The sequence below is a fragment of the Muscardinus avellanarius genome, assembly GCF_963383645.1.
Source record: "Muscardinus avellanarius genome assembly, chromosome: 7".
NCBI lineage: Eukaryota > Metazoa > Chordata > Mammalia > Rodentia > Gliridae > Muscardinus > Muscardinus avellanarius.
Window position 1 is genome coordinate 51,659,989 of NC_137793.1, and position 21,752 is coordinate 51,681,740.

The 21,752-nt window shown below is 36.0% G+C and overlaps 1 protein-coding gene across 6 annotated transcripts in view; it reads right to left on the reverse strand.

Moving 5' to 3' along the window:
- PCDH15 (protocadherin related 15) overlaps positions 1 to 21,752 on the reverse strand; it is a gene marked incomplete at both ends in the record, with an annotated part of 813,688 nt that overhangs the window by 503,131 nt on the left and 288,805 nt on the right. For all 6 annotated transcript variants that reach the window (XM_080699048.1, XM_080699046.1, XM_080699047.1 and 3 more), the window contains one exon: positions 12,199 to 12,318. In XM_080699048.1, coding sequence (XP_080555174.1) covers positions 12,199 to 12,318 — 120 coding nt within the window. The remainder of the gene's footprint in view (positions 1 to 12,198; positions 12,319 to 21,752) is intronic.

Here is a 21,752-nt window from a genome sequence, read left to right on the forward strand (position 1 = left end):
GAATAACTCCAAAGGAAGCTAGAATCAGAAATTTTTAGCTTTTGCTTAAACTGGGTCATTCAGCAGCTATTTAACCTTTAACTTTCCCTTTTATTTTAAAATATCATTTAAATTACAATGAAAAGAAAAACCAAATAAAATACTCATTATTAACTATTTTTATTTTATCCACATTTTAGTCTATCCTAAGAAAGAAAATAAAAACTAGAGCAGAAAAGACCCTAGTAATATAAATGATCATCTTCAATTTATCAATATTTAAGGATAAAATAGAGCATTCATCTATTCCACTTGTATAGTTTGTTAAAAAGTTTTTAAAATAGATATAATACAGGATAGTTTTCAAAAATAAATCTAAGTATTACACATAAATGACAATAATAATATTGGTCATTGAGCATATGTGATAAATGTGTCATACTTGCCTCCTGATGAGCCATTCACACCTTTGTGTAATCCATTCTCTACCTCTGAGGAGTGGGCAGGACCACTCCTCATAAGGACTTGCTTATAATCATAGACCATAACAGGTGATAAGCTGTCACTTCCATGATTGCAGTATGTTATATAAGGTTCTAGCTTGTCTTCTTACCTTAAAATGTCTGTAGGTTTAGCCCACAGGCAAGGAATTGAGGGCTGCCTCCAAGAGTTGACACCCACCTTCAGCCAACAGACAGCAAGAAATCAAGGCCCTGAGATTCATAGTCACAAATAAACTCTGACAGCAATCTGAGTTTCCTTGGAAGTGAATTGTCTTCTAGTCAAACCTCATTATGAGAATTAATCTCACCAGCACCCTATTTGCAGTATTATGAGATCCTATGCAAAAAGTATAGCTAAGATATTAAACCACATAACCTGTGGGGAACGTTCTTTCAAGCCAATGTGTTTTTGATAATTTATATAAAAACCAAATACATTATGCTATTTCTTAAGACATATCTGGTTATTGATAACTGTTGTATTTAAAATTTTAAAGTTAAAAAGTTTATAGTAATGCCATATTTTTTAACTCTGATGTTTTAGGAACACATTGACATTAAGGTACTCATATATATACATATATATATATATATATATATATATACATATATATATATATACACATACATATATATTCTTATATTGAAAACCATTATCCCTCTTTTTATAAAAAGAGATTAATGGAATATTAATTTTTACTTTCTTATAGGAAACTGCTGAAACAGATTTGGAATTTCAGTGTTTCTAATTACAGACTACTAGATGTACAAAACTGACAGCACATCACTACAGACTCCTGGTTGCTGTGGAATGAATGCAGATGCCTTTTCATTAAGATAGAAATGTTACCAATACCATTGTCATTTCACTATTTAAGAAATCCAGGATGGTTTTAAAGCAAAAATGAGTAAAAAACCTAGTCTAAAAATATATTGAAGAGAGAAACTCAATGGAAATTAAATTGCTCTGTTTCTATATAATTAACTTCTACTTGACACAATTTTTACACATATAGACAACTCAACATATTTTTTTCAAAGAAAATCAACCAAACTAATAAAACCTATAATATTCTTGGGGAGAGAATAAAAAAAAAAACATAATCTGAAAGAGAATAGAGACCTGGAAAAAGACATGACTTGGGAGTTTTCTGCTTCATGGCAGCCTGAAGGAAGGCTGAATTCAGCACTATTTTGATACACTTATGTCTGAAAGGAGGCCTGGCATATTTATTGACTTAACAATCATGGAATTTTGACATTGGGACAACCAAAGCTGACCAAAGTAAAATGGAAAATTCTAGAAACAAAAATAGCTAGAAAGAGGAAGGACAAAAATTACACACACACACACACACACACACACACACACAAAAAAAAAAACAAACAAACAAAAAAAAAACCTGTATCTACATCTTCAGGTAGTCTCTTTACTTCCTGAATATGTAGACACAGATTTTTGATGGAATTTTGGAATTTGGCAGAATACAATCTGATGAACCAAGAAAAAAGACATACTGAATGGAGATTTGAAATGCACTCAAGAGGAAGAGTTTTTCAGATTTAGTTCAACCATGTTGTATGCTAAAGTTAAAAAGCAAACAAGAAAAACCCCACAAACAACAACAAGCTTCTCAGAGAAATCAAATATAAACAAGAGTTCTTCACAGCTTGACACTCATAATATTCAGGATAGAGTTCACAGTCATTTGTTGTGATGGACAAGAAAATGTGATTCTTTTTCAAGAGAAGAGACAAAGAAGACCATATTATAACAAAAACAGAAGGCCATTCCAGCAGCTTCTGTGACTACACCTGTGCTAAATAAAGCAAAATGAAACTCACTGGAAATAAAAATATAAGAAGCTGGACGTGGTGGTGCACACTTGTAATCCCAGCATTTGGGAGGCTGAGACAGAAGGATCACAGTTTGTGGACAGCCTTAGCTACCTAGTGAGGTCCTCTGAAACTTAGTGAGACCCTGTTTCAAAATAAAGAAAAAAAAATAGAACAGGGAGTGTAGCTCAGAAGTCGAATGCCCCTGGGTTCCTTCCTCAGACCCGAAAAAAAAGAAATGTTTTTATGTTATAAAAATCAAAACCTATAAAAAACAAAAAAATTCCAGTTCTAGATAAAAATATATTAAATTTAAAAATTCAAGTCTAGTGAATAGGTTTAGCAACAGAATATAGAGAGAATGTTATGGTCTTGAATGTTGATCAATAGAAAGCACCTATTTTATAGAAAAGAAAGATAAAAAGATAATGGAAATAACTGAATAAAGCTCCAGGAACCTGTGATACTATTAAAATGGTGGATATAGCTATAATTGGAGTCTCAGAGGGAACAGAGTCAGAGAAAAATAAGAAAATGATATGAAAGTATTAAACAAATAAAGTCTAATATGAATTTGTAAAAATAAACATTCAAAAAATTCAAGAAACTCAGTAAGGCTGTCCAAAAGAATTATAAGAAAACTAAGCTTTAAACATGCAACAGTCAAGTTTTAACTATCCAAGATTGAATGAAAACTTTGAAAGCAGAGAAAAATGTAAATTACATACAAAAAAAATAATTAAATTCCCAATGCTTTCTCTAATCAGAAACACTGATTAAAATAATGGAAAATATTTTAGAGTATTTAAATTTCTATATGATAGGAACAGGGATATATATATACTGACTCAGTGATAGAAGTTATAGATTTCAACAGTGGAGAAAATAGATGAAGGTAGATTGAGTGTGAAATTTAATGATTTTTCGATATTGGCTCAAAATTTGTTTTAAAGAATGTATAGCCAAATAAAATGTCTACACATTGAATGCAACATAAATAACAAATATATAAATTCAAGGAATGGACAGTGAAGTAATCGATGGAAGATATCAGATCAAACTGCATTCACTATCATTTATCATACAGCATGAGAGTAATTTTGTGAGTGTGTGATATTGCAGATTAAATCCGGGAACATTCCAATTCTAAGCTAAACTTTCAGCCCTATTTTATTTTATTTTTATTTTGAGACAAGGTCTCACTAAATTACCTTGTGCTGGCCTCAAATCTGCAATCTTTCTCAGTTTCCAAAGTACTGGGATTATAAGCATGAGTCACCATGCCCAGCTAGATTAATTTGAAATTCATCATAATACTGTTTATCAAAGCCAACATTTTATAACACTACTGATTTTAATTTTATACTTTCTAGTTCAAATTTTACTTCAACATTAACATTTTCCAGTTAGACAATTTGTTCATTGTAATGCATATTTGCTTTGATATTAAGAAATAAGCAGGGAATTATGGTACTAATAATATAAACAAAATTACTAGAATTTTTTTTTTTTTTTTTTTTTTTTTTTTTGCGGGTCTGGGGATGGAACCCAGGGGCATTCAACCTCCGAGCTACACCCCTTGCCCTATTTTTTATTCTTTATTTTGAAACCAGGTCTCACTGAGTTGCAGAGGGCCTCACTAAGTAGCTGAGGCTGTCAGCGAACCGTGACCCTCCCGTCTCAGCCTCCCAAATGCTGGGATTACAAGCATGCGCCACTACGCCCAGCTTAGAAATTTATTAGTGATAAAATACAAACATCACTAGGTGCTTCTCTTATACCATTTAAAATAGAAAAGGCTGGTACTGGAGTTTATGCTAAGTTTCTTTTTTTAAATTTATTTTTATTGGTGCATTGTAATCATATATCACATTGCAATACAAGACTTGAGAGGATATACAAGCACACATCATCCAATTAGCCCTCATCCAGTCACCATCCCATTCCCTCCCCCTCCCTTTATCCCATGCTTGTTTGGTGATTAACTTTGATACATATGTTTATGTACTTCCTGCTTTTTAAAGAGGCTCCATCCTCCCCTATTCCATACCCTCTGACTGGTCACCTTAATTGCTTCACTATAGGGCCCTTTCTATAGCTTGACCACTTCCGGTTGCCCATTTCCTCCTAGTTATTGCTGATTAGGGGAAGCATCTGGTTTTAATTTTCTGCAATTTTTCCACTCTTGATGGCCCCAGTTGTGGCCTGGCTACCTGGTGGACTGATCCAGACCTCGCTGGCTCAAGCAGCGGCCTTGCCTCATGGGAGGCCCCGGTTCTGGCCTCGCTGGCCCCAACACTGGCCTAACCCCTTAGCTGGCTCTGATCCCGGCCTCGGAAGCCCCAGCACCAGCCTTTCTCATGACAGGCTCTGATGTTAGCTGATGGTCCCAGCATCAGTCTAACCCCTTGGCAGGCTCCGTTCCAGGCCTCGGAGGCTTCAGTAGTGGCTTTGCCTCACAGAAGGCTCCAATGCAGGCCAGTGGCCTCGGCACCAGTCTAACCCCTCAGCAGGCTCTGATCCCAGCCTCGGAGGCCCCAACATCGGCCTTGCCTCATGGCAGGCTCTGATTCCGGCCTCGCTGGTCCCAGCACCAGCCTAACCCCTCGGCAGGCTCCCATCCCAGCCTCGGAGGCCCCAGCACTGGTCTTGCCTCACGGCAGACTCTGATCCTGGCCATGCTAGCCCTGGCACCAGCCTGACCCCTCAGCAGGCTCTAATCCTAGCCTCGGAGGCCCCAGCACCGGCCTTGCCTCACGGCATGCTCCGAACCCCGGCCTCGTTGGCCCTGGCACCGGCCTAACCCCTCGGCAGGCTCCGATTATGGCCACGAAGGAACAGCCTTGCATCACGGCAGGCTCCGATCCCGGCCTCGCTGGCGCCAGCACTGGCCTAACCCCTCGGCAGGCTCCAATCCTGGCCTCAGAGGCCTCAATAGCGGCCTTGCCTCACGGAAGGCTCCGATGTCGGCCAGTGGCCCCGGCACTGTCCTAACCCCTCAGCAGGCTCTGAACCTGGCCTTGGAGGCTCCAGCACCGGCCTTGCCTCGTGGCAGGCTTCGATCCCGGCCTCGCTGGCCCCAGTACCGGCCTAACCCCTCGGTAGGCTTTGATCCCGGCCTCGGAGGCCTCAATAATGACCTTGCCTCACAGAAGGCTCCAATGCCAGCCATTGGCCCCAGCACTGGCCTAAACCCTCGGCAGGCTCTGATCCCAGCTTCGGAGGCCCCAGCACCAGCCTTGCCTCGTAGAAGGCTCCGAACCCGGCCTCGCTGGCCCCATCACCGGCCTAACCCCTTGGCAGGCTCTGATCCTGGCCACAGAGGCCTCAATAGCGGCCTTGCCTCACGGAAGGCTCCGATGCCGGCTAGTGGCCCCAGCACCAGCCTAACCCCTCAGCAGGCTCCGATCCCAGCCTTGCTGTCCCCCGCATTGGCTTAACCCCTTGGCAGGCTCCGATCCCGGCCTCGCTGGCCCCAGCACCGGCCTAACCCCTCGGTAGGCTGTGATCCCAGCCTCGGAGGCCTCAATAACAGCCTTGCCTCACGGAAGGCTCCAATGCTGGCCGTTGGCCCCAGCACCGGCCTAACCCCTCGGCAGGCTCCGATCCTGGCCTCGGAGACCCCAGCACCAGCCTTGCCTCACGGCAGGCTCCGATCCCAGCCTCGCTGGCCCCGGCACCAGCCTAACCCCTCGGCAGGCTCCGATCCTGGCCTCAGAGGCCTCAATAGCGGCCTTGCCGCACAGAAGGCTCTGATGCCGGCCAGTGGCCCCAGCACCAGCCTAACCCCTCAGCAGGCTCTGATCCCGGCCTTTGAAGCTCCAGCACCACCTTTGCCTCGTGGCAGGCTTCGAAACCGGCCTTGCTGGCCCCAGCACCGGCCTAACCTCTCTGCAGGCTCTGATCCCGGCCTCAGAGGCCTCCATAATGGCTTTGTCTCATGGAAGGCTCCAGTGCTGGCCGTTGGCCCCAGCACCAGCCTAACCCCTTGGCAAGCTCCGATCCCCACCTCGGAGGCCCCAGCATCAGCCTTGCCTCATGGCAGGCTCTGATCTCATCTTTGCTGTGTCCGTTGCCGGCCTCACCCCTCGGCAGGCTCTAATCTGAGCACCCTCTTCGTCCAACTATTTGTCCCACGTTCTCGAGGGTGCATGGTGGTGGTAGCATTCTGCTTCTGGGGTCATTAATTCAAAGGTTCCAGGTGTAATGTATCAGATCTCTGCCTCCCCTGAGTACTGGCCACTGCCACTGCCACTGCCTCCACCATTTCAAATCTTTCCGAAGCTCTTTTTCCACTCTGAATGTTGTCCATTCTTCCTAAGCATGCGTGACGGTAGCATTCAACCTTTGGTGTAATTTCTCCAAAAAGAAAAATAAATAAATAAGGTTGGTAGGCTCTGATTTCTGCTTCTTCTGAATACAAGTCTCCACCACCAACACAGAGACCGCTTTCAGCACCACCTTTCTCCTTGGTCTCTGTTAAAGTCTCTCTCTTTACAGGTGATATCCAAGATTCTTAACAATGTATAGAAGAAGCAGTCCTCCTTAGCGGGGAATTTTTCCAATAATTCCAGTTCATTTGGATAAGTTATGTCTGCATCTCCAGTATCCTGGCATCCGCCACCTCCTTGACCCCTCTCCAATATTTTCCTTTTTTCTTTTTCTTTTCCTTTTTTACAGGGTCCTTCTGGGTGGAGAGGGGTTCGCCTAGGTGTGCCCCGCCAGCGCCTGCCCACCTGCCCAGGGTTGGGGGCCAGGGGCCCAGACCACAGGGTCCTTCCAGGTGGAGAGGGGGGTCGTCTAGGGGCGCCCCGCCAGCGCCTGCCCACTTGCCCAGGGTTGGGGGCCCAGGGGCCTGGACCACGGGTTCATTCCAGGTGGAGAGGGGGGTTGCCTAGGGGCATCCCACCAGCGCCTGCCCAACCGCCCAGGGTCGGGGCTCAGGGGCCCGGACCACGGGCTATGCTAAGTTTCTATGATGTCTGACAGTGAGTGGATTTATTCTTAAAAGTATGCCTGGACTAATACTTTCTCTTCTGTATACCCTAAATGAAGAATGTTCATGCACTCTTATTCTTTTGCCCCATTGAATTAGGACCATACTGAGAGAACACCTTTACTTACAGTGGTACTAGCTGGGTACATTTTTTTTTTTATATTTCTAAATTTGAAACTGCATGTGGTTGATTGGTTACCCATTTTGAAGGTAGTAAAGGGTACATAATTATTTGATTTCAAGCCCACAAATATCTAAAAGGAGAAAACATTCTGAAGGTAATATTGCACAGTTAATAAGAAATTTCAGCCTTACAAAACTAAAGTATGGCTTATAAGTAAAATTTTCATCTTAATTTATATCTAAACATTGAATTTTTAAGTGTAAAAGTGAATTCATCATTTTATACTTACTGGTGTCAATTTTGTTAATTAGGAAATGATCATCATATAATGTAGGCTAGAAAAAATGCCATACACATGCAGTTATTAAAGAAGAAAGCCTAAAGAGCAAACAAGGTGAATGGTGCCAACAGAATGTAGAGTAAGCTGTATTTCTACTATAAATTGAAATAACTTTTTTCCTTTGATCCTCTGGTTTCTAGTTTTTTTCCACTTCATTTCTTGTATAACCAAACCTTTGCCACATTCTCATCACATCCCATCTCTTGATTTCACTGCCTCTGTCTAAAACATGTTGAGATATTCTCTTTCAGGAAAATAAAAATGAACAAAACTCTCCAAATTTTGCCTTGACATTACTATGGAATTTGTTCATTTGTATTGTTCTTATTTTTCAAATGTTTTGAAAATGTTAACAGAAAATTTAAAACTAATCTATAAGAACACATTAGAGGAAGAGTAGAATGCATCTATCTGAAATTGGGCTTTACATCTTGGAAGTAGTGGCATAATTCCAGGAAAGGCACTCAACTGAAAGCCTGGCATTCTCTCTGAACAAGAGATGCTACGCCTAACAGGTGTGGGGAAAAATGAGAAGATGCATGTGTGATTCATTTATTTTTTGTAAAAAAAATTTGCGAGGCATACTTTCTTTTAAATTCAAAGTGTTTGCTATCTCAGCTGAGTTTTTATTTGTGTGTATGTATGTGTTTTAACACAACCAGAAGCATTCTACCTCTGAGCCACAATCCTAGAACTATTTTATTTTTTCTTTTGAGACAGGCTCTCACTAAGTTGCAAAGAGCCTCACTAAATTTCTGAGGTTGTCCATAAAGCTGCAATCTGAAGTACTGGGATTACAGGAGAACTCCCCCACACCAGGCTCAGAACTTTATACATCATTTAATACATACATTTTAAAATTTTTTATTGGTGCATTGCAGTCATACATCTTAATGTGGTACAAGATGATAGAGGCATACATGTACGCATCATTCATTTAGCCCTTCTCCAATTCTCACCCCAGTCCCTCCCCTCTCTTTCCTTCTCATGCTTGATTTATTGATTGATATGTTCATAAATGTACATCATGTACATTAGAGAATTACCTCTTCTCTCTTTATATCCCCCTGAGGACACCTTTTTGTTCAATTATGGCTTCTCCCTCTAGAGTTCCTCTTATAACCATTTTCTCACAGCTTCTGCATATTAGGGAGAGAAGTTGATGTTTTACTTTGTGTGAATGACTAATCTTACTTGGCATAATGTTCTCCAGTTCCATCCATTTTACTGCAAATGATGTAACTTTGTTCTTTTTGGCTGAGTAAAATTCCATTGTGCATATATCTCATAGTTTTTTAATCCATTCATCTGTTGGTAGACATCTTGGCTGATTCCATAGTTTGGCAATTGTGAATTATGCAGCTATGAACATAGATATGCACGCATTGGTTTGGTAGTTTGGTTCCCATTCTTTTGGGTAAATACTCAGAAGTTGTATTGCTGGATCATATTGTAGGTTCACCTGGGCGTGATGGCGCATGCTTGTAATCCCTGTGCTTGGGAGGCGGAGACAGGAGGATCACGCAGGTTTGAAGCCAGTTAAGAGACCCTGTTTCCAAATAAAAATATAAAAAATAGGTCTGGGAGTGTAGCCTGGAGGTAGAAGGGCCTCCAGAACCCCAGTACCACCAAAAAATAAAAATAAAAATAAAAAATATATATATTGTAGGTTCATTGCAATTGTTCTAAAGATTCTCCATACTGTTTTCTAAAGTGGTTGCACTAATTTGCAATATTACCAAAAATGTATTAGAATTTCCACTTTTTCACATCCTTGCCAGCATTTGTTGTTTGTGTTTTGAATAATTCCCATACTAGTTAGAGTTAGGTGAAATCTCAGGGTAGTGTGATTTGTTAATGATGTTGAGTATTTTTTCATACATTTATTGGCCGTCTAAATTTCTTCTTTTGTGAAGAGTCTATTTAGTTCACTTTCACATTTTTGATTGGATTATTTGATTTCTTAGCACTAAGTTTTTTTAGTTATCTGTATATTCTGTATATTAATTCTCTGTCAGAAGAGTAGTTGGCAAAATTTTTCTACCATTCTGTCAGCTCTATGTTTAGGTTCTTGATAGTATCTTTTTCTATACAGAAGGTCTTCAGTTTCATGCAATCTCATTTATTGATTCTCTTTTTAATTTCTTATGTTTTGGGGGTCTTATTAAGAAAGTTTTTACCTGTGCCTATGTGTAGGTGTTGGACCTATGCCCTCTTCAAGAAGCTGCATGATCTCTAGTCTAATTTCAGTCTTTGATTCATCTTAAATTGACTCTTGTGTAGGGTGAGAACATGCTGTTTATGTCCATTTTTATGCGTACAATCAACCAGTTTTTCCAATACAATTTGTTGGACAGGTTATATTTTTTTTCAGTGTGTGTTTTTGGTCCCTTTGTCAAAAATCAATTGACTATAAGTCTGATAATTTGTTTCTGAATCTTCTATTCTACTCCACTGGTCTATGTATCTGTTTTTGTGCCAATACAATGGTGTTTTTATTTATTTTATTTTATTTTATTTTGTCATACTGGGGTTCCTGGGAGCCCTTCTACCTTTGGGATACACTCCCAGACATATTTTTTATATTTTTTATTTGGAAACAGGATTTCTTAAGCCAGAGAAGCTGGCTCTGAACCAGCGCAATCCTCCTGTCTCCACCTCACAAGCGCGGGGATTAAAAACATGCACCATGGTGCCCAGCTGGTGTTTTTATTACTATGACTTTGTAATATAGTTTGAAGTCAGGTACTGTGATGCTTTCTGCATGGTTTTTGTTTTTGAAAACTGCTTTGGCTATTCTGTTTTGTTGTTGTTGTTGTTGTTGTTGTTGTTGTTGTTGTTGTTGTTTTGTCCTTCCAAATGAGTGTAGGGATAGATTTTTCAATGTTTTTGAGGAATGACCTCAGTAACTTAATGGGTATTATGTTAAATCTGTAGATCACTTTTGAAAAAATAGTCATTTTGATGGTATTTATTCGGCCTATCCAATAACATGGAAGATCTTTCCATCTCCTGAGCTCTTCTTCAATTTCTTTTTTCAATGTTTTATAATTTTCTTTGTAGAGGTCTTTTACCTCCTTAGTTAAGTTTATTCCTAAGTAATTTGGGGGAGATATCCTGAGTGAAAATGTTTTCTGGGTTTCTTTTTCAGTGAATTTATGGTTGGCATACAGGAAAGCTTCAGATTTTTTAAGATTGATCTTATATCCAGACACTTTGCTGAAATTGTTGATCACTTCTATAAGCTTCTTGGTTGAGATTTTTGAGTCTTCTAAGTAGAGTATCATGTCATTTGCAAATAAGAATAGTTTGAGTTCTTCTTATTCTATTTGTATTCCTTTATTTTTCTTCTTTTGCCTTCTTGCTCTGGCTAGAGTCTCCAGTATTATATTGAAAAGAAGTGGTAATAATGAATATCCTTGCCTTGTTTCTGTTTTAAGGGGAAATTCTTGCAGTTTTTTCTCATTTATCATAATATTGACTGTGGGCCTATTGCATATTACCTTTATGATGTTGAGATATGTTCCTTCTATTCTGGTTTTCTGCAATGCTTTTACCATAAATTGGTAGAATGTTTTTTTCAACATTTCTTTAAATAATCATCTGATTTTTGTCTTTGGTTCTGTTTATGTGAATTATATGGATTCTTTTTGTATGTTGAACCAGTCTTGCTTCCCTTCTACTATTAAATACTGGAGAGAAACATGGAACTGAAAAACTCACTTAAGATTTCATTTTAATCTTATGTTGGGAACCCAAGATAATTTAAGAAGCTGTCTCATAAAAAGGAGAGGATGGAAGGGCAACCTGTAGCTTCAGCTAGAGCTGATTTTTTCTGGTGGTATATAGTTCATTACTGGAAAAGAAAAAATGATTGCATGACCTAAAAGTTAATGTAGAAATTTGTTCTAATTTTAAACCAGAAAAGTCTGTAGCTACAGGTTTTGTCTTCTATTCTATCTAGGTTTCACTATTCACTTCTCAACACTAGTACTGCATTTCAGTGTGTTTGTGGGTAATGGTGACACTATTGATACTCATTTTCAAGTTTCATATAGCATATACATCAAATTGGTTATACCATCCCCAATAGTTTATTTGGAATGCTTAGATTGCTTAGGAGTGTGTAAGTATAATAGAAATATGGTAAAGATGGCATATATATATATATATATATATATATATATACTTATAAATTTATTATTATACTTATAAATTTATTTAAGTTCTTGTGTCCAAATGCCAATAAAATTAACTTCAAAATACAAGAAAAATATTAAAATAAATCAATTTAGAGATGCTTTTAATAATAGGTATAGTGGTTCATTAGTTAATAGAATAATAGAATAAATATCAGCTGAAATTAATATTAATTTTATTCTTCATAGTGAAGTCACATTGTGTATAGATATTTACATACCGGATCTTCAGGATTGTATTGAATCAGATATTCTATTTGTCCATTTGGGCCATCATCTATATCAGTAGCTCCATTGTCTCCTGAAAATCCAGTAAATATTGTGGTGCCAACTGGTGTAAGCTGAAATAAAAGTAAAAGAAAAACTGTCAATTCTCATTTTTTCAGCTGAATACCAACTACACAGCATAAAAATCAGCTCTTTATCACACATAGGAACAAAGTAGTCAGTTGCCCACCACCATAGAACTAAAATGTTTAAAAAATCCTTACTTTGGTAAAGAAATAGGATTCGGTGTAAAGCACATTTGAATCAATTTATATCCATTAGCATCTTAGCACCTGTGGAGAAAATGCTCCTTTTGATTTCCTCTGAACATTTCATGCATTAAGGTATCTCCATGCTGTAATTTAAATTTCACATGAAAGTTGGTGTCTTTATTTTAAAATCAAAACAATTTTAGAGAGCCACTGAACTGAGATTGGTATTATATGCCTCTGACAAGTTTGGGGATGGGAAATTGAAAACTATGAATGCCCTGCCATTTAGAGGACAATGGTGTTTCTTCAGTGCTTCTAATATTGGGTGAGTAGAAAACCATTATGTGACAGTAGTTGGATAGAATATTATATATTTGATACAAACAATAAGAAAACTGAATGTATATTAGAATGTAAAACCATGTTTAGCATTTGGTCTTAATGGCCAATCTTAATTTTTACTAATCTCTCTTAAGAGAATCACCACTATCATCTCTTATCTACAGATATATGCACAATATTTTTATCCAAAGACATTTTTATAACTTCTCCTTTCTCAGTCTTCAGGGCTTATCTGAAACCCTATTTAATACTTACATTTAAACTATATTTGATATCACCTATTCCTGTACTATCTTGACTATTCCTTATTGCTAGTAAGAGTATAGTTATGTTTTTCTTGTGCTTGCATTTTACATATTATCTCCTTAATTATTGTGTTATCCCAATAAATAAATGCATTTTAGTAATAAAAATAAAGTGTAATCTCTACAGAGACTTAAACATTATTCTGAATTTTTTGGTTAATTGTAAAATGGGATTGCTTCATGGAGAAATATTTTAAGAGTGAAAAAAGAGAACATTTGATTCAATTATATTATTAGGGCTACAAACTCAAATATCTACAGATGTCTATCAGGTGATATGAATGTATGAGCCAAGCCTAATGGAAATGGTAACAAGTTGGAAAAAGAATATCTTAAGTTAGGGGGTGATACTCTGCCCCGGATTATTCTTTTTATAATGTAATAAGAAACTAAATATATAAGATTCTCTGATATTAAAAACCTATAAGTAAACTATTGATCTGAAAATTTGTAAAAGATTTTAGAAAACTAAAGTGTAAGTGGTCCTAACAAAATGCATCTATTGATCCTATAACCACATTAGTTTGCAATTTCTGATTTAGAAAATGAATATACTTCTGACTTAGAAACTCAATATACTTATGATTAAATAAATGAGCCCTCCTGAGAGTCAGCATTAAAGCTAACCCTTAGGAAGCTAAAAATGAAGTGAGAATTGATGGTTTAAGTAATACTATATGTATTATATAGTGTTCTTATATTATATTATATATGTATTATATAGTGTTCTTATATAGAACACTTAGAGACAGTTGAGAGATAGATTTTGTGGAAATTTAAGTTTACTAAATTACATGGATAAATTCAAATGTAAATTTTAAATAAAACAATAAGGAAAAAATATAACATTTCAAGAAGATGCTAATATTAAAATATCTTTCACCATGAAACTGATATATGTTTACATTTGCTTCTATCTCCAGGGTTCATGAGAGATTTTCTTTAGATTTGTAATGTTGCATCCATATATTTTGTCTTAAAATTAATTTTTTTTTCTTTTGATGATAATAAGGAGTGATACCAATAAAACAGGGGTGGGAAATCTGGAGAAGGAGAAGAGGGGAAAAAAGGCCTAGGGAAAGAAAAAACCCAAATAGTATTGTGTCCATATGCAGATTACCACAAACATTGAATTAGTGCATACTAAATTCAGAAATCTTGGGAAACAAGGGCAAATCCTGCAAATCTCTGGATATGACATTTTTATCAATTAATCAGTACATAACCTTGTTTTATGTGTTTTTGTTTCAAGATATTTAGTATGTAATTTGGATTCTTAACATTTATCTCACAGTTAACAGCATTATAACTCATACCAGAGTAAAGTGTATCTAAAAACACATATTTTCTCCATAGGTATATCACAGTCTTCTTGTGTTTACTAAATAGCACATCAGCACCACACCAAGGGGCTTTAAAAAAAAATCCAGTAACCAATCTTTCATGAAAATGTAAAAAAAAATGGCATTAAATAGATTACATAAAAATGGTTTTATAAAGTATAAATGATGAAGCCAAGTGCATGGAACACACCAGTAATCCCAATAGCTGGGAGGCTAAGCCAGTAGGATTAAAGCCATCCTCAGCAATTTACTGAAACCCTGTTTCAAAACAAAATGGGGTGAGGGTGTATATCTCAGAGGTAGAATGTCCCTGAGTTAAATCAACAATAACACACACACACACACACACACACACACACACACACCTGAAAAAGGAAGGCAGAATGTAACATTGTTTGACTTCAAGTCAAGTAAAAATGTGTGTTTTGATAACAAAAGTTTTACCACTCTAACATGTCAGGAAATGACTGCAAAAGCACAGCAAGAATTGATTTTGTAGTGAAAAATAAATTTTAGTTGGTAGAAAAATTTGGAAATATGTACTCTATACATGATGACAAATATTTAACAAACAATACTAGTTTCTCATTTGAAATGTGGCTAAAAGCGCCAATATCAGAAATTATGAGACTCGTTTTGTCTCTCTTTTGTTGGTCTCTACTTAGCATTATAATCTCTAATTTTTTTTATTTTGAAAGATACACTTATATATATTTACTAAATACAACAAAATGTTTTGAAGTGTAGGTTAATTTTTAGAAGGGTTAGATCTAGCTAATTAACACAGGTACTGTTTTATATTATTATATTTTTTCACAAAAATATTTAACACTGCTCTCTTAAAACTTTGAAGAAAACAATGTAGCATCATTAATCAGTCATCATGTATTTTAATATATTTTCAAATATGTTTTTTCATTTAAATGTAATTATCATAGAAAAAATGTTCCAGGAACTGGTCCAGGATATAAGTTTTAGGATACAACCCAAAACACAGGCAACTAAAGAAAAACTGGATAAATGGGATTGTGTGTTTAAATTAAAGACTTTAGCACATCAAAAGAAACAATCAACAGACCAACAAAACAACTTATAGAATGAGAAACTTTAATAGTTACACATGTGATAAAGAACAAATGCCCCAAATATATAAAGAACTTAAAAAAATCCACAGTAAGAAAACAAATGTGTCCTATATTTACTGTGACACTGGTTATAATAACAAAAAAATCAATCAAGGTAAGTGTTCATCAATAGTGAATGGCTAAAATATTGCTTCATATACACATTACTGAGCCATAAAAAGAAAAAAAAATTCTGTCATTTAAAACATTTATGAACCTTGAGGTCATTAAATGAAATATGCAGGCATAAAAAGATAAATACAGGACTTCTGGAAAGATGGAAACCAAGAAAAGCGGCATTATGAGTCCTACTCAATCTCTATTGCCACAAAATCAGTTCTTTTCATAGCCAGAAAACACTACAGCAGAGAAATAAAAATGTAAACATAAGTAACAGAGAAAAAAAAAAAAGATTAGAAGAACAACCAGAGACCAGAAAAGAAATCAATCCTGCAATGCAGGGCAGAGCTGAGCTGGCACCATCTTCCCTCACAGCACCAGGCTCCAGAAAGGAAAGGTAAACAAGGAGCTGAAGTGAGCAGCTGCAGATCATTCGGGTGTAATTAAACAGTTCTTTCAGCGCAAAGAACATCTAAAACTCCCAGTGGCCAAGCTCATCATGCCTTCCAGGGACTCAGAACGGAGCTCAAAACGAGAAAAGAAATATGCCAGCCTCACGGCCGAGGGCATAGCAATGGCGCCATATTGCCAGCAGTGACAGTGAGTTCACCATGCCCCGCGATGACTCCTGATGAGCACCCACAATTAACTGTGAGTGAAATTGTGGCCCTAAAGTAGAAATGTGTGTACTGCACTCCCAGGGACTTGTACAGCTTTGATAATCACCTTGGGTCTGAGATTTTGCAGTCCAACCCAGTGAAGAAGTAGCGATGGCAGAGATACCACACCCTATTCGCAGCTCCTTGTGGTAAAATGCCCAGCCTGGCACCCCCATGGGCCTGCACATCCTCGATTAACTTCCTGAGTCTGAGACTTTGCGATACAACCCAGTAAAGGAGTAGTGGCAGCTGAGATTACCACAGACTCGAGATAACAGAGCACCCTAATTGAAGTCATAGTGAACCAGAGAAGGCACAAAATTCTGAAATCATGGGAAAGAGGAACAACAATAGAGCAATGAATACCCACAAGCCCATATTATCAGAACCTGATAACACAGAAATTCAGATATCTCCAGAAGATCAAATCAGGGATATAACTGTAGAAATAATACAGGACTTTTGTAAAGAATTTAGAGAGAGTCTAAAAGAAATAAAGGAAGCAATCATTGAGGTAAAGGCCTCAATTCAAAGTATAAACAATCAATTAGACCACATGGAGAATAGAATCTCGCTCCTAAGAATAATCAGAATAGAGGAGGGAAAAGAAGGCAAAACCCCCCAAAAGGATCAATAATCTCTTCAAATAAATAATTGCGGAAAATTTTCTAAACATAGAGCAAGAGGTCAATACACAGGTCCAGGAAACTTATAGAACTTCCTTTAGACAGGATCAGAGAAAAAGATCCCCACACCACATAAGTGTCAAAATGACCAATGTAGAAGCCAAGGAGAGAATCTTAAAGGCAACAAAAACAAAAGGCCAAGTGACATTCAGAGGCAAACCAATTCGAATCACTCCAGACTTCCCAAACCAAGTCATGAAAGCCAGAAGGGCTTGGAGTAACATATTCCAAACTCTAAAAGAAAACAACTTCCAGCCAAAAATTTCCTACCCAGCAAAACTATCTATCAAATTAGATGGGGAAATAAGAAGCTTCCATGAAAAACAAACTGAAGGAATTTATTTCTTCAAAACCATCACTAGAGAAAATACTCAAAGAGATTAAATACAAAGAATAAATATGCAATACACAACAGAACCAGAGAAACAAGAATTCCCGTCCAGCAGACAACTAAGCAAAGAAGAAGAATAAACAGTATACAGTATTTCTTTTTTTTTTTTTTTTGGTGGTACTGGGGTTCCTGGAAGCCCTTCTACCTCCGGGATACACTCCCATGGGCTACACTCCCAGACCTATTTTTAAACTTTTTTTAATTGTGGAAACAGGGTTTCTTAAGCCAGTGAGGCTGGCTCCGAACTAGCGCGATCCTCCTGTCTCTGCTTCCCAAGCACGGGGATTACAAGCGTGCGCCACCACGCCTGGCCTAAACAGTATTTCAAACAGAAATAAAATCTTAACTTGTTAGGAATTAAATTATCTCTCAGTAATCACACTGAATGTAAATGGCCTCAGTTCCCCAATAAGAAGACATAAAGTGGCAAAATGGATTAAAAAACAGAATCTATCCATCTTCTGCTTAGAAGAAACACACTTTATAAGTAAAGATAGTAAAAAATTCAATGTAAAGGGTTGGAGCAAGGTAATTCATGTTAAGTAGCCATCCTAACAAATGTGAAGTAGTATTTCACTATAGTTTTTTTTTTTGTATTTTCTTAATGATTAGTTATATTATGATAATGATGAGTGATAGTCATGTGTTTATTGGTCAAATAAAAATCTTTAGAGATTCATTACCTATTTTAGTCTTTTACCTATTTCTAAATTGTATTGTTTGCTTGTATTGTTGCTAATTTTTAGGAATTCTATTTGGAATATTAATATAACTTCAGATATATCATTTGGAAATATTTTATCCCATTCTATCAGTAACTTTTAATTTTGTTTGCATTGTCTTTGGATGTACAATATTTTTTATTTTTTATGAAGTTTGTTTGTTTATTCTTTTGTTGCCTGTGCCTTTGGAATCATATCTAATAAATCACTGCCAATTTCAGTGTTGTGAAATTTTATGACCCAGGTTTTCTTCTAAAAGTTTATAGTCTTAAGATTTACATTTAGGTCTTTTATCTATTTTGAGTTAATATTTGTATATGGTGTTAGGTAAGGGTCCAATTTTATGCCTTTTCATGTAATTGTTATTTTTCAACAATATTTAGAGAAAATATTATTATTTCCTTCACCAAATGTTCTTGGAAACCTTGTCAAAAATAACTTGACAATATATGGAAAAATTTATTTCTGGCCTTTGTATTTTACTCCACTGATTTATATATCTGCTTTTATAGCAGTACTACACTGTTTTGATTATTGTTGCTTTATAAGATTTGAAATCAGAAAATGTACATATTCTAGGTTTGTTTCTTTTTCAAGATTGTTTTGAATATTTAGAGTTCATATTTCATGTTAGGAAAGATTTTTTTCTGAAAAAAATGTATAATAGTTACACCTTAACAAAAAGAAAAAAATATCCTCTGGTAAGAAAGAAAGCAAAAAAGAAATATTAAAATGTTATCTTGAAGTGATCAAAAGCTTGATATCAGACAAATGATTCTGTTATGTGAGATTATCATTGTTAATTTTGGATAAATTGTTGTAATACTAGATGTCACCCACTAAGCCAAGCATGGGAAGGAGGGATGGGCGATGTGTGCATGTATGTCTACACAAGTTTTTTATCCCATTTTGATGTATGAATACAGTGCACCAATAAAAATATTTAAAAAAAGATAAATACAGCATGATCTCATGCAAAGATGACAATGTAAATGTTGACTTCATATACATAGAGAATACAATGGTGATTAACAGAGGTTGGAGTGACTAAAAGAAGAAGATTTAAGGAGATTTTAGTAATAGAATAAGTGGTTATAGTTAGATAGAAAGAATTGCACGTCAAATTAGTGGTCTTTCTCTAAACAAACACCCAACAGCCTGAGATAGAAATCAAGAAAATTATCCCATTTGCAATTGACTACAAAATCATAAAATCTACACCATAAAAAATTCATGAAAGAAATTGGGTAAGACACAAATAAATGGAACAATAACTTTTTAATATATTAAAATAACTAATTTTTTGAAATATTCATACCATCTAAAGCAATCTACATATTCAATATAATTTCCATCAGAATACCAATGAGATTATACTTAATGGAAATAGAAAAACATCTTAAATTTATATGAAAAACAAATGACTTCAACCATACAAGTTTTGAGGGGGGAAAAAAAACCTAGGGCAGTCGAAAGAGCTAAGAAATATACTACAATGTTATAGTAACACAAGCATCATTTCGCAATATAAGTAAAAACCAACACATAAAAAAATGAAACAAGAAACAAACAAGAAATAAAAACATTTAATGTTAACTGAATACTGAAAAGGTGCCAAGAGTACACCATCAAGAAGGATTATGTATGTGTTTGAAGAACTGAATATACATACATATCCAGAAGAATGAAATTAGAGACTTATTAGGACTGAGAATATAGCTGCATATATAGCACTTGCCTACCATTTAAAAAGCCTAGTTTTAATCCCAATATTGCAAAATGCATGCATACATACATACATACGTACATACATACATACTTCCAAGCATACAAATATACATACATAAATGAATACTTATTTCTCATCAGATAGACAAATCAAGTCAAAATGGATTGAATGTAACATTGAAAACTTAATAAAACATATTCCCTGCTTTTTATAACTCCTTTGATTTCATTTTTCTTTATATAAATGTTAAAATTTAGATTGAAGTACTTATGAGACAATATATATTTATACTTTGATTGATTACAAAATCAGTGAAGATATTTGTAGTATATAATTCAACAAAACAAATTGTGTCCAAAATGTACAAAGATCTTCTATAACTCAATTAGAAAATAACAAAATGCTTGAATAAAATATTAAAATTGTATATCATAATGATCAATAAACATATAAGAAGTGCTACTTTTCAATGCAAATAGAACATTTTTATAAATATATAAATTGAATAATATTAAAAATAAAAATACCAAGTTTTGTCCAGAAGGTGGAGCCAACAGAACTCTGTTATACAATAAATATGAGTCAATTTATACTTAATCATTTTGAAAAAAATTTTTGGCAGTATCTGACATATTTTGAATATATCCATATTCTATGACTCAAAATTTTCTCTTAAATTTTTTTCTATTGTGCATCAAAATATCATGAGAAGCATATAACTAGACACAGTGATCCTAATAGACCTGGATTGAAATAACTAAAAATTTCCACTAATAAAAGTGTAACTAAATATAATACATATTCACAGACTGAATACTATATAATATGGTTTTCATGTAGATGAACCAAATAAATTTGTAATGAAAAAAATAACATTGACATGAATCATGGTATATGATTTATTTATAATATTAATGCTCATAACTAGTAAAACTAATAATTATGTGAGAGATAAGGTTACCCCTGTTTGAGAACTTAGTGCCTGGGAGAGGTATTTTTCAGAAAACCTAACAATAGTTCCATTCTTGAGCTGGTTTATGGTAAAATTTATGTATTTACTTTGAAAAATTTACTGAGGCAAATAATTGTATTTTATTTATTCTTTGCATTTATCTTATATTTCAATCAGTGAATGTAAATGTTAGTTTATTTACTTCTTTCTTTCTTTCTTTCTTTCTTTTATTTATTTATTTATTTATTTATTTATTTATTTATTTGTGTGTGTGTGTGTGTGTGTGTGTGTGTGTGTGTGTGTTACTGGGGTTCCTGGAAGCCCTTCTACCTCCAGGCTACACTCCCAGAACTATTTTTTATACTTTTTTATTTGGAAACAGGGTCTCTTAAGACAGGGCAGCTGGCTTGGAACCTGCACGATCCTCCTGTCTCCGCCTCCCAAGTGTGGGAATTACAAATGTGCACCACCACACCCAGGTTTAGTTCTTATATTTAAATATGACTATTGAAATTGAAGTGTTCACAAAAAATGATACAAAAACTAGAATTTGCTTCAAAATATTGATTCACATGAAATATAAATGTAACAACTTTATCCAATGCTAATAATGGTTGAGACTTGATAATGGACTTGACCTTTGTGCATGTTTAAAAGTTTATTTAGATCCATGTGGAAGATGGCAACGGAGTAAGAACCCATGATAAGCCAGTCTCTAACTCATCTCGGGGAGCTCTGAATTTAGCAGCAGTCTGCATCCAAGACTACTCTCATGGGAGGTGGAAACTAAAGACAAAGACATACAATATACTTGCATGGCCACCTTTAAACACCCTGGCCAAAAAAAGAAAAAGAAAAAGAAATCAGAGAAAATATCATGATCCACTGGTCAGTTAGAACCTTTGAAAGATCTGAAAAAAAAT